The 12,073-nt window shown below is 45.5% G+C and overlaps 1 protein-coding gene across 1 annotated transcript; it reads left to right on the forward strand.

Moving 5' to 3' along the window:
* The first annotated feature begins 9,838 nt into the window (after nucleotides 1-9,838).
* Nucleotides 9,839-11,945, forward strand: LOC129340059 (ADP-ribosylation factor 6-like). The gene is made up of 2 exons (XM_054994613.1): nucleotides 9,839-10,404; nucleotides 11,658-11,945. Exons 1-2 carry the CDS (start codon nucleotides 9,843-9,845, stop codon nucleotides 11,663-11,665), a joined length of 570 nt encoding a protein of 189 aa, XP_054850588.1. The 5' UTR covers nucleotides 9,839-9,842; the 3' UTR covers nucleotides 11,666-11,945.
* The last annotated feature ends 128 nt before the right edge of the window (nucleotides 11,946-12,073 follow it).

Here is a 12,073-nt window from a genome sequence, read left to right on the forward strand (position 1 = left end):
GGGAGGTTGGACTATATGATCCTTGGCATCCCTTCCAGATCTATGATCTTATGATTACTGAGATCAGTTCTCTGGCTTGTAAACTGGCTGTGCGTAGGATTCTGGAATTAGCAGTTTCAAAGGGTGACTACTATGACATCACAACATGCGCACACGCATGCCCTCTCTAGGAACTGATCTAGGGTTGCCAGTCTCCAGGTAGTGGCTGGAGATCTCCTGGAATTACAACTGGTCTCTAGGCCACAGAGATCAGTTCACCTGGAGAAAATGGCTACTTTTGGGGGTGGACTCTATGGAATTATGCCGTGCCATGTCCTTTCTCTCCCCAACCCCATTTTCTCCAGGTTTCTCCAGGTTTCACCCCCCAAATCTCTAGGAATTTCCCAATTTGGAGCTGGCAACCCTAAACTGATCCCAAAACTTCAGGAAGTTCCCAAGCCAAAGCTGGCAATCTTACTTCTGTTAGGGAACGCAGGGTGCCTTTCAGGCTATGCCATTTTTCTATATCCAAAGATAATGGAAAAACCAAACCCAGGTAAAAGCTCTTTCATCTTGTAAATGAAGCATTGCTTAGAGAAAAAGAGAGTAATTGTGCAATCCTAAACAGGTCTATTTAGAATCTTACTCAAATCTACACAATTGTGTTTACTCCCAGAAAAGTGTTCTTCAGATTGTACTGTAATAGAGTTACATCTTTCTAAGATCATTGGCTTCAATTGACTTTGAAGGGCATAGGCAGGCTGTAAAGAAAAAAGCCCCTACATCCTGGTGTGCCGAAGGTCCCACCTCCACAATGGAGGAAGAGAGAAAAAGCCAGCCCCACAACTTGTGTGGGTCAGTTACTTAGCTGAGCACCTCCTGCAACTCTGTCAGGCCTAGGCACCACCATCTGTACAGTGCACCCAGCTCTGCCAGGCTGAGTGCATCCATATGTGGCTCGCCTGGGCCATGAGATGCTTTCCCTGGGCATAGCTCACCTGGGCTTCGCACCACCTTCCTCAGGCTACACACGGTCCCTTCCACCCTGGCCTGGACCACCCCAAGTGGGGGCGTAGGCCATTAGCCCACTGGGAAATTCCCTTGTGGCTATGATGGCCAGTCTGCTCCTGTTGAAGGGTATGACTCTAAGATAGCATCATTTAGACTTTTTTGCAAATGAGTATGTATGTATGTATGTACATATGTATTTACTTAGTTCCTTATTTACTTCATTTCTACACCTTTCTCCCAAGGTAAGTACATTTTCTCTGAAACAGCAAAACATGTAATCAGATTAGAATTCTGTGCTGTTTGAATTAAAAGCTCTGTTATATTAGCAGTTACTTGTGCCAGAGTTCTTGTTATGAAATAATTGGATAGCAACAAAGTAGATTCCTGTCATACTGAAAACAGTGGGTTGGTTCTTCTTGGCCTGTGACTTCTTTGATGATGCATTTAGTGATAGCTGAGAATGTGCCAGGCTAGAGTACCCCCTTTCCCTGCCTTCCTGCAGACTTCTTTGCTCCTCAAAATTGTTTTCCTTTGGATGGGTGGAGTGGGGGATTGGGGCAGCACACTATGTGGGGCAAACATTTGTTACAGGAGACGGGAATCTGCAAAAATTGACCTCTCCTCTGCAGATAGTAAAGCCATTGTATTGGAGGAACTTCTGCTGCACTGATGGAATGGGACCATAGGATCCAGGCCAATGTTCTGGGATTTTTTGCATGTTTGTGTACATATGTGCCCTAACCTAGATAGTCTAGGTGAGCCTGATCCCATCATATCTCAGAAGCTAAGCAGGGTTGGCCTTGGTTAGTAATTGGGTGAGAGACCTCCAACAAAGACCAGGGTTGCAGAGGCAGGCAATGGCAATCTGTTAGTCTCTTGCCATGAAAACTCTGCCACGGGTCACCATAAATCAGCTATGACTTGAGGGCACTCCCCACCACCACATGCATGCATGCAATCAAGTTGCAGCTGACCTATGGCGACCCCCAGTAAGGGGCTTTCAAGGCAAGCAGGACAGAGAGATGGTTTTCTATTGCCTTCTTCTGTAGAGCAACCCCAGACTGCCATCTAGGTTCTGATTGGGCTGCAGGCCATACCATATTACCCAAAGATTTGGGGTCTGCATTTTCTCAAATAGCAGAACGTCCTCTTGCCTCATGGCAAACTTCTTATGAAAGTAAACAGAAGTGGCTTAAAAGAAGTTTGTGATACGATTTTGGGATGTTTGTGATGTGGCTTGGAAGCTGCCATTCTAAAGAGAAATGGTAAACAATTCCAGATGACACAGGTCCAGGCTTGTGGGCATACCTAAACTAGATCTTTGGCCATTATATTTCTACCACCCCCGGTCCTATTTGGCCTTTAAAAGGACATCTTGAAAAACATCATGTCTATATGTAGGAGGAAGCAACGTGGGGGGAAACACAGCAACTGTGATCCATACAGCTGTGATATAAGAAGCTGTCTGGTTTCTCAAAATTTACAATAGTGCAGGGAATGACTGTGCAAATTTTGTTACATCTGCCAGTATCTTCCGCAGCTTTCCTGGCAATGCTAGCTATCCATTCCCTGCTATGAAATACCCCTCCCCCACTGCAATGTGAAAGCTTTCAGGTGACTCTAACAGGCCACCCAACAGCCGCTTCCCCTTTGCCAAATGTTCTGAATCCCTAGCCCTATCTCAGTGTCTCCCCCTCTCCCCCTCCTACCAGTCTATGCTTCCTGATTCATGCTGCAGACTTGTCCCACAGGAGTGATTGTATGATGGAAATGAGGAACGGACATGCAGGCAGAATTGCACAGATTTACAGGGCTCACAGGACTCCTATTACAATCCTTTGACAACTTGTAATAGACGAGAGGGCTCCTGTTTTGCTAATCGCCCAGACCTAGGAATTATCCCGGTCTTGGGATGCTGTTTTTGGACACAGAACAAAAATTGACCACAAACAAAGAGCTAGCTTTTTTGCTGGTATCCCAACCTGGCTTTCCAAAATAATTGTGTTGTGTAAGACACATTCTAGAATTTGTTGTGTTGTGTAAGACACATACATTCTAGAATTTGTTAACAGTTTTTTTCTTAGTTTTAGAGCCAACGAATACAGTAGAGCTCTACAAAATAGATATCGCTCCCAAATTTTCCCTGTACAGCAAATACATTCTACTTCTCACCACAGTTTAAGCTACTGTATCTGAGATACTGAGAATACTATTACGGTTCTATGATACTGTAGAATAATTGAAAACAAAGGCTCTCTGACACGGTTGCAGTTGTACAGAACAGATAATCTATTAAGTCCTTAGGGCCCAATTTAAAAAGAGCTTTTTTTATGGAGTTCTTTCTATTAGAATTTTTATTTCACAGTAAATTAGCATTGTGCTGATCACTAGCATAATTATTCAGAGAGCATCTAGACATTTGCTGTGAACAAACTGCTAAGTTACAATAATTAAGACAGTTCTTTTTCATTCTCTTGCCTTTTGTCGCCCTGTTACCATCAAACCAACAGCTTGCATACTAAATACAGAGCTTTAATTGCAAATGAAAATTAGCAGTTACGTATTAATCTCCTGTCCACAAACAACTTTCATTTACTGAAAAAGGACAACATTGTGTGGGGATCAAAAGAAATCCTTGTGACTCGATAATTTCTCTACCAGCATATCATGTTGTGAGTCAATTGCCTGTGATAAATGTCCCAGTAAATGTCATTAGTTGACAGAACAGACGCGAACTGCCTAGTAATTCTAAAGGTGTTACCGGGTTACATGTATGTATATTTCTAAGGAAAAGTAATTGCATATGTAGTAATGATTTTATTTTTTTTTAAATTGACACCAGCAGGCAACACAGGAATAACGAAGGCAGAGGAAATTAGAGGAGCATTGAAGCACTTATTGATGAGTAAATTATTATCTGTCCTTGATCAGTTTCATTCTGGCATTAGACCCAGTTGCACGATCAGGGCCAGTGTGCCCATTGAGGCAGGTCTGCCCCCAGCCTCGAGTGCTGAGGCACCGGAGGGGGCACTGGAGGGGGTGCCAGGGGCAGGGGTATGCGCTGCGGAGCTGGCGGCGGCAGCACTGGCAGCTGAGTGGGAGGGATGGGAAGCCGCTCATGCACCGCCCCGGCTGCCTGCCATGCCTGGCCTGCAGCTGCTGCAGCCTGCCAGTCCTCCCACCCCGTGCTGCCGCCTCCACCAACACACACCTCTGGTTGGGCGCAGCAGCTGCGGGCCAGGTGCAGCAGGCATCCGGGGCGGTGTGCAGAACAACGGAGCGGGAGGGCTGGGAGGACGCACGTGCACCTCTCCAGCCACCTGCTGCGCCTGACTGGGATCACGGGCAGCCTCCGCGTGCCATCCCAGCCGCCCGCTGCACCAATGGGGCCGGCTTGCTGCATGATGATGTCAAGTGCAGTGACATCATCACGCAGTCCGGGGCGCACATGTGTTAGGGGCAGCCTTGGGCGCCAGAAACCCTGGCACCACCCCTGTGCATGATGGAGATTGTATAAGTAGCTTTGGTGGACAGGGTCTTCATTTACAGTGATAATGGGAATGCATCTTTGTTGATTTTGCATGACTTGTCTGATGGCTTTGACAAGGTACCCCACACAGTACTATTGAGATGCCTTGAGACCACAGTGGGCTTCTTGGTAAAGGTGTTCAGAGGTTTTTTTTTTATTTGGGTGAACCCAGATAGTCACTGTGGGCAATTCTGAGTCTGGAATGGGATCTAGCTTGTGGGGCTGCACTATAGTTGCCAACCTCCAGATGGATCCTTGAGATCTCTCAGAATTACACCTGGTCTCCAGACTACAGAGACCTGTTTCCCCTAGGGGAAAAGGCAGCTTCAGAGGGTGGACTCTATGACATCATGTCTCTGCTGAACTTCACTCCTCTAACTCTAGGGTTGCCAGCTCTGGGTTCATAAATTGCTGGAGATTTGGGGCTGGAGCCTAGGGATGGCAGGGAGGGAACTCAGTAGAGTATAATAGAGTCCACCCTTCAAAGCAGCCATTTTCACCAGGGGAACTAAGCTCTGTAGCCTGGAGTTGTAATTGCAGACCTTCAGGCCACACCTGGATGTTGGCAACCCTACTGAATGACCTCCCCAAGCTCCATCCTCAAATCTCCCAAGATGGAGTTGGCAAGCCTAGGTTCCACACCAGTGGATTTTCTCATCAGTGTTGTTTAACTTTTATGTTAGACCTTTGAATAAGATCAGAGCTTCGGGGTTGGGTGTTATCAATATGCTGATGACCCCCAGCTATTTGTAGACCAACTGCAGTCTCTGTGCTTGATCCTACCAGCTTTGCCACTGGCTCAAGAGAAAGGAAGAATCCCTTTTGATGTCCCAAAAGGCTATGGTGGGAATCAAGGATATGGGGCTTGGCTGCAATGAGGAGGAAAATCTGATAAGATTGTTCTTCCAGCTTCTTATGCCACATTTTTTTTAAAAAAATGCTTCAAAACCAGCATTATCTTGTATTTCTCCTGAATCTCTGGTATTCAGAGGCATACCACATAAGAGATACTTGCTGATAGCAGCATAGGGTTACCAGCCTCCAGATGGGGCCTGGAATTCTCCTGGAATTACGACTGATTTCCAGACTTCAGAGATCAGTTCCCCTGGAAGAACTGGTAGCTTTGGAAGATGGACTCTATAGCATCACTCCACCACTTATGCCCTTCCCAAGCACCACAACCAAATCTCCAGGAATTTTCCAAGCTGGAGTTGGCAAGCCCATAACAGCTTTCAGAAGCTGTCACAAGCAGGGGAAAATAGCTGCCAAAAAGCTCCCTCTTCCTGCATTTCTGAATGTTTCTCAAGGTTTGTAGATTGCCTCCTGAGAGGCCATATGCCCTGTTAAGAAGCACTGGTTTATAGGATCTGAAATTATTTTTGAAAAGTTTACCCAGCCACAGAAGTCAACAGTGCCACTAATTATACCCAACCAAATTAGTAGATGTGGATTAAAAATTGGTGTCAGCAGCAAGAGAAGACACTCAGGTTGCGCAGTTCTGGGTTCTAGGTTACATCAGACATCAAGCCGTCAAAACTTCCAGCAAGTCTGTAAACAACACATCACATCCCCTAGAGGAGAGCCAATGAAACAACAGGCTTTGAGAAGTGAAGTAATCCTTTTGTGTACCATGCAGCAGTTGTGTCTGCACAGGAACAGAGAGTGTGCCATGAATCTTTTACTTAGTCAGATCCGAGATGCCTTGCAGGGTTTCTATGGAATACAGGCTTGCATCCTCCTTCTGAGCTTAGAAGCTGCTGGCAAAACAACTTTTATTTATTGGCTGAAGTTGAATGAAACCACAATAACCATCCCCATCCTGGACTTCAAAGTGGAGACAATCAAGCCTATCAAACAATGTCACTTTCACTAGATGGGACATGGGCAATAAGGACCATATCAAGATTTGTATTAAGATAGCTTGTGTTAAGGGCTCAGTTATAAAGCACACAATTTGCATGCAGAGGATATCAAATTCAAACCTGGCATCTCCAGTTGAAAGGATCGGAATGCAGAGGGGGGGGGGGGGTCCCTTCTCTCTCTGAGACGCTGGGGATCCACTGCCTGTGAGACTAGACAACACCAAGCTGAATTGGCTGATGGTTTGAGTAGGCATAAGGTTGTTTCAAGTATTTGTTCAAAACCATTTTCTTTTCCTTTTTTAACCAGGGTATTTTTAAAAAATGGAGCTAAACTTTCAGAGGAGCTGAGAAAACTGTCAATAAATCTGTCAAGCATTTTTAATTGTTAAATAGCAATGGCTTGTTAAATAGCAATGGTTAAATAGCAATGGTTAAATAGCAATGGCCCCCTCCACATCATGTCCTACTACTAGGCATCAGGATAAAGAGGTAAACAGGAGCACAGTTTAAGAAGTCAGGTTCTTTCTCTGTGTACAGCTGCTGTGACGACAACTTCCTTTCTCCCTGTTTGTGTCTACACTGGCATGGACTAAGGCAGTCTATAACACTCCAGATTAAAGAAACAGAATTGTCAAAAACACACTCCTTAGCTGATAGAATCAGAGTTGGAAGGGGCCCTACAGACTATCTAATCCAACCCCCTGCCCAGTGCAGGATCAGCCTAAAGCATCTCTGACAAATATTCATCCAGCCTCTTCTTGAAAACTGCCAGTGGCAGCTGATTCCACTTTTGAACTACTCTGACCGTGAAAAAGTTCTTCCTAATATCCAGCCGGTACCTTTGTGCATGTAATTTAAGCCCATTGCTTCAGGTCCTACCCTCTGCTGCCAACTGGAACAGCTCCTTGCCCTCCTCCAAATGACAGCCTTTCAAATATTTAAAAAGAGTAATCATGTCCCCCCTCAATCTCCTCTTCTCCCAACTAAACATTCCCAAGGCCCTCAACCTTTCCTCGTAGGGCTCAGTCTCCAGACCCCTGATCATCCTTGTCGCTCTCCTCTGCACTCTCTTGATTTTGTCCACATCCTTTTTGAAGTGAGGCCTCCAGAACTGCACACAATACTCCAGGTGCAGCCTGACCAAGGCAGTATAGAGAGGGACTATGACCTCCTGCGATTTCAACACTATGGCCCCTTTGATACAACCCAAGATTGAATTGGCCTTTTTTGCCACCGCATCACACTGACTGCTCATATTTAGTTTACAGTCCACTCTTACCCCAAGATCCCTTTCACATATACTACTGGCCAGAAGTGTATCCCCCATCCAGTATTTGTGCTTCCCATTTTTGTGGCCCAGATGTAATACTGTGCACTTGTCTTTGTTGAATTGCATCCTATTCGCAGCTGCCCACTTCTCCAGAGTATTCAGGTCTTGTTGAATTTTAATTCTATCTTCGTGGGTGTTTGCTACTCCTCCCAATTTGGTATCATCAGCAAATTTAATGAGTAGCCCTTCCACTCCTTCATCCAGATCATTGATAAAAATATTGAAAAGTACTGCTGGGCCCAAAACCAAGCCCTGCGGCACTCCACTGGACACTTCCCTCCAATCTGATGAAACGCCGTTGACCACCACTCTTTGGGTGCAGTCCTCTAACCAGTTCCCTATCCACCGAACTGTTCTATAGTCCAGTCCACAGTCTTCTAGTTTGCCCATCAGAATGTCATGGGGGACCTTATCAAAAGCTTTACTGAAATCCAGATAAATCACTGATCTGTTCCAGTGTCCTGTCTTTGCAAGAGAGGCCTGTATCAGTGATGTTGTACTTCAGAATCAATTGCAAGTGGGACACACAGAGCCAGAGCAGGTGGCAGAAGGCTAATCTTAAATGTATAAAAAGCTGTCGCAGGCTCTTGTTCAAGTCAGGGCCACAGCAGCTTTAGGACATATATTTAACCCCTTTTTTCCTATGCCTTTTTCCTATCCAAAACTGGCCTTCCAGGAGAAAAGAGTAAGAGTCCAGTAGTACCTATAAGACTAACAAAATTTGTGGCAGGGTATGAGCTTTCGTGGGTCACGGCTCACTTCTTCAGATACTGAGCTGTGACTCATGAAAGCTCAAACCCTACCACAATTTTTTTTAGTCTTATAGGTGCTACTGGACTCTTGCTCTTTTCTACTGCCACAGACAGACTAACACGACTACTCATCTTGATCTGGTCTTCCAGGAGCTAAAGCTGTAAGGCCTAGGGTTGCCAACAGGCCTGGGGAAAAGTGTTCTGTCCCTTCGAAGCTTAATGTGTAGGAATGGGCAGCTGAAACTTTTGATGGCATAAAGGTAAATAATATCCCATTATGCTTGTATTAAAGGGACTGGACACTTTTTTCCTCCAGGCTGCTGACAACCCTAATAAGGCTGAGCAGTTGCATTTTGTAGCAAACTTGTCCCCCACTTCCCTGTAGGGGCCAAGTCTGATAGTATCACACATGCAAATCTTCCTGGAACTGTTGTGTGCAGTATTGGAGTAAACATATAGGCACCATATATACCCCTGCAAGCTTTCCCTTGAGTGGAAAAATCAGGAGGTAAATGGATGGAGGAAAAGAGTGTAGAGGGAAAAGGTTAAAACCCCATTTACTGTGGTCCTAATCCATGACTGCTATTCAGGCCTCTCAAAATTGCAGGAGATCTGTTTCTAGATCATCTGCTGTCACCTTTTAGTTTAGCTAAAACAGTGGATAGGCTTGCAGAACAGTAGGGTTACCAACCTCCAGGTGGCAGTTGGAGATTTCCCGGAATTACAACTGATCTCCAGGCCACAGAGATCAGTTCACCTGGAGAAAATGGCTGCTTTGGAGGATAGACTGTATGGAATTATACCTTGCTGAGGTTCTTCCCCTCTCCAAACCCTGCTTTCTCCAGACTTCACCCCCAAAATCTCCAGGAATTTCCTAACTTGGAGCTGGCGACCCTACAGAATAGTGATAAGCCATTCTCTCTTACCTTGGACCCAATAGAACAATATGAACATAGAATTCCTCAGATGTTCCCTGTGGATCTGAAGGGGGGAGGGCAATTCTATTAGACAATTTATATCTGTTTGCTAATTACTGTGAAATATTTAAAATGAGTTGAAACTGAAAAACACACAAATGTTAGCTCACAAAAAGGCCATGTTTGGAAGACCAGAACGTCCCAGTTAACCAGGAAACAGTGTACAAACAAAGCAAATACACACACCCCATGAGTAGGACACTTCCTTATATCTACGTCAAAACCTCCTGCATCAGACAGCAAGCTAGCAAAACTTCCAGCATGTCTGCTGCCAACAAGACAAGGGAATTTCCTCGCTGCACCCCCTTGAGGTGAGCCTATAAAAGGACAGCCTGGAGTCTAGAACAACAGAAGCAATTACTTCACATGCTTTACAGCACAGCACAGAACAGAGAGCGCGCCATGGGGCTTTTACTCAGCCGGATCCAAGATGCCTTGCAGAGTTTCTATGGAATGCAGGCTCGTATCCTCCTCTTGGGCTTGGACGCTGCTGGCAAAACCACTCTCCTCTATCGGTTGAAGCTGAATGAAACCGTAGTGACTATCCCCACTGTGGGCTTCAACGTGGAGACCGTCCAGCCCATCAACAACGTCACTTTCACCATGTGGGACATAGGTGGTCAAGACCGGATTAGGGCCCTGTGGAGTCACTACCATGCCAACGCAGACGGGCTGGTGTTCATGGTGGACAGTGTGGATAGCAGTCGCTTTGCAGAGGCCCGGTATGAATTGGAGGCCCTACTGGATTCCAGCCTGCTTCAAGGAGTGCCCTTGGTGCTGCTCGCCAACAAGCAAGACTTGCCTGGAGCCTGGCCCCCCATGCAGGTGGCAGAAGAGATGGGGCTGAGGAAGTTGCAAGGCTTTCGATGGCATGTGCAAGGCTGCTGTGCTGTGAGCGGGGAAGGAATCCCAGAGGCCATGCTTAAGTTGTCTGAAATGGTCAGGAAGCATCACAATGCCCGTGGTACGTAATGTTTTTTTTTTAAAAAAAAAGACATACTAGCTGGACCTCTGTCTTGTATGATGGGCACAAAAGTACCTGCTTTCCAGTGACCTGATGTGGCCCCAGGTCTCTTGCCAAAGCCATTTAAGTTGCAGAAAGCTGAAAGGACTTTATTCTGCTTGTCAACAGATATGAGAAGATGTGTCAGGGAGATCTGGACCTAGAATGGGGTATCCAGCTATCTAGGATTGTTCTTGAAGTTTTCTTCCAGATGGCATCTCAGCCAAGGAACTATGTTAAAAAAAACCTAAATTTTAGATCTGGAATAACCAGAACCATGACAAGAATCAGTGGGTTGGATCCAACCAGCTTTTCTGCTAGTGCAAGAGGAAGGGGGGCTCTTTTTGTCTACTAGAAAGGCTTTGTTGGGGATTATGGGACTTGCATAGACCAAAGCCATGTGGCTGTAGAAAGGAGGGGAATTGGGCAAGATGGAATGAAAAGTTACCTGGATCCAATCCAGAAGCTCACAGCTGTCTTCTATTGGCCATTTTGGCTTTACGTAAGTGATATATGCTTTCATGCCACTGATTGTTCTTTCATGTGGTCCCCACATTATGGAAAGGCCTGTCTGAGGAGATCAGGAAGGCCCCCACTTTTCATGCTTTCCACAAACTATGCAGAACTGAAGTATCTAAGAGGGCTTGACCGAATCCTCACTTCCTTTTTGTTTCCGCGCCTTTTTCGCAACCGCGGCGCTTCCCATTCTGCGTGTTCCCCGCCATCACCGCACCACAATTGCACCTCCTTTCCATACCATGTGATAATGGCGGAAATCTGTTTTTGCCTGGCCTTTTTTTTTTTAAAAAAAGGGCTTCCATAGCACATTTGCACAATAAAGAAAGGTCGGTATACCGCAAAACCTACTTTAGTGAGCAGCGGTTTGCACGGGAAAAGGCTAGGAACATATTGGCTGTGCTGCGAAGCATGCCAACCACAATCTGAGCCATCATGAGAAATATCACACTCTGAGCATCCATGTTGGCGACTACTACAAGCAGAACACCACTGTGAGCAACAGGGTTTCCGGAGAACGTTTTAATGTGACATATTATTTTCAAATTTGGCCGCCGTAACAACCAGCCAATTGTTAGAAAGTGGTCTGTGACGAGCAAAAAATAGGCCAATCAAAGTTGAGGGGGAGGGGATCTTGCCATTTCTTAAAAGTCGGAATATCAGTATAGCGCAAAATTAACTTTTTTTTTTTAAAAAAGGGAAGTGACGTGTGCCATCAACACTGATGACGGAGGAGGGAACCGCCCACTATAACGCTTTACTCAGTGGCGTGTGGAGAACTGATTGCGCCATGAAGGCACACTGGGAGGGTGAATATGATGATGCACAGCATGGTAGCAGAATGAAGCCAACTGCCATGACTGCACAAGATAAGCAGATGGTGAGTGCGTGTGGATTCAGCCCTTTTCTATACAAGCACCAGTGCTGTACTGTAACAAAATGGTTCAAAAAGATACATGGGTAAGGGATTAAAGACTATTACTGTGTATAGTTTGTACTGTCTGTTGCTGTAAGAGGAATCCTACTCTACTGGATTGTTGGTTGTATTAACTTACTCTATGTAATCCACCTTGAATCTCAATGAGAAAGGCAGACATAAATAAATAAAGTTATT

The sequence above is a fragment of the Eublepharis macularius genome, chromosome 12 (genome assembly GCF_028583425.1).
Source record: "Eublepharis macularius isolate TG4126 chromosome 12, MPM_Emac_v1.0, whole genome shotgun sequence".
Classification (NCBI taxonomy): domain Eukaryota; kingdom Metazoa; phylum Chordata; class Lepidosauria; order Squamata; family Eublepharidae; genus Eublepharis; species Eublepharis macularius.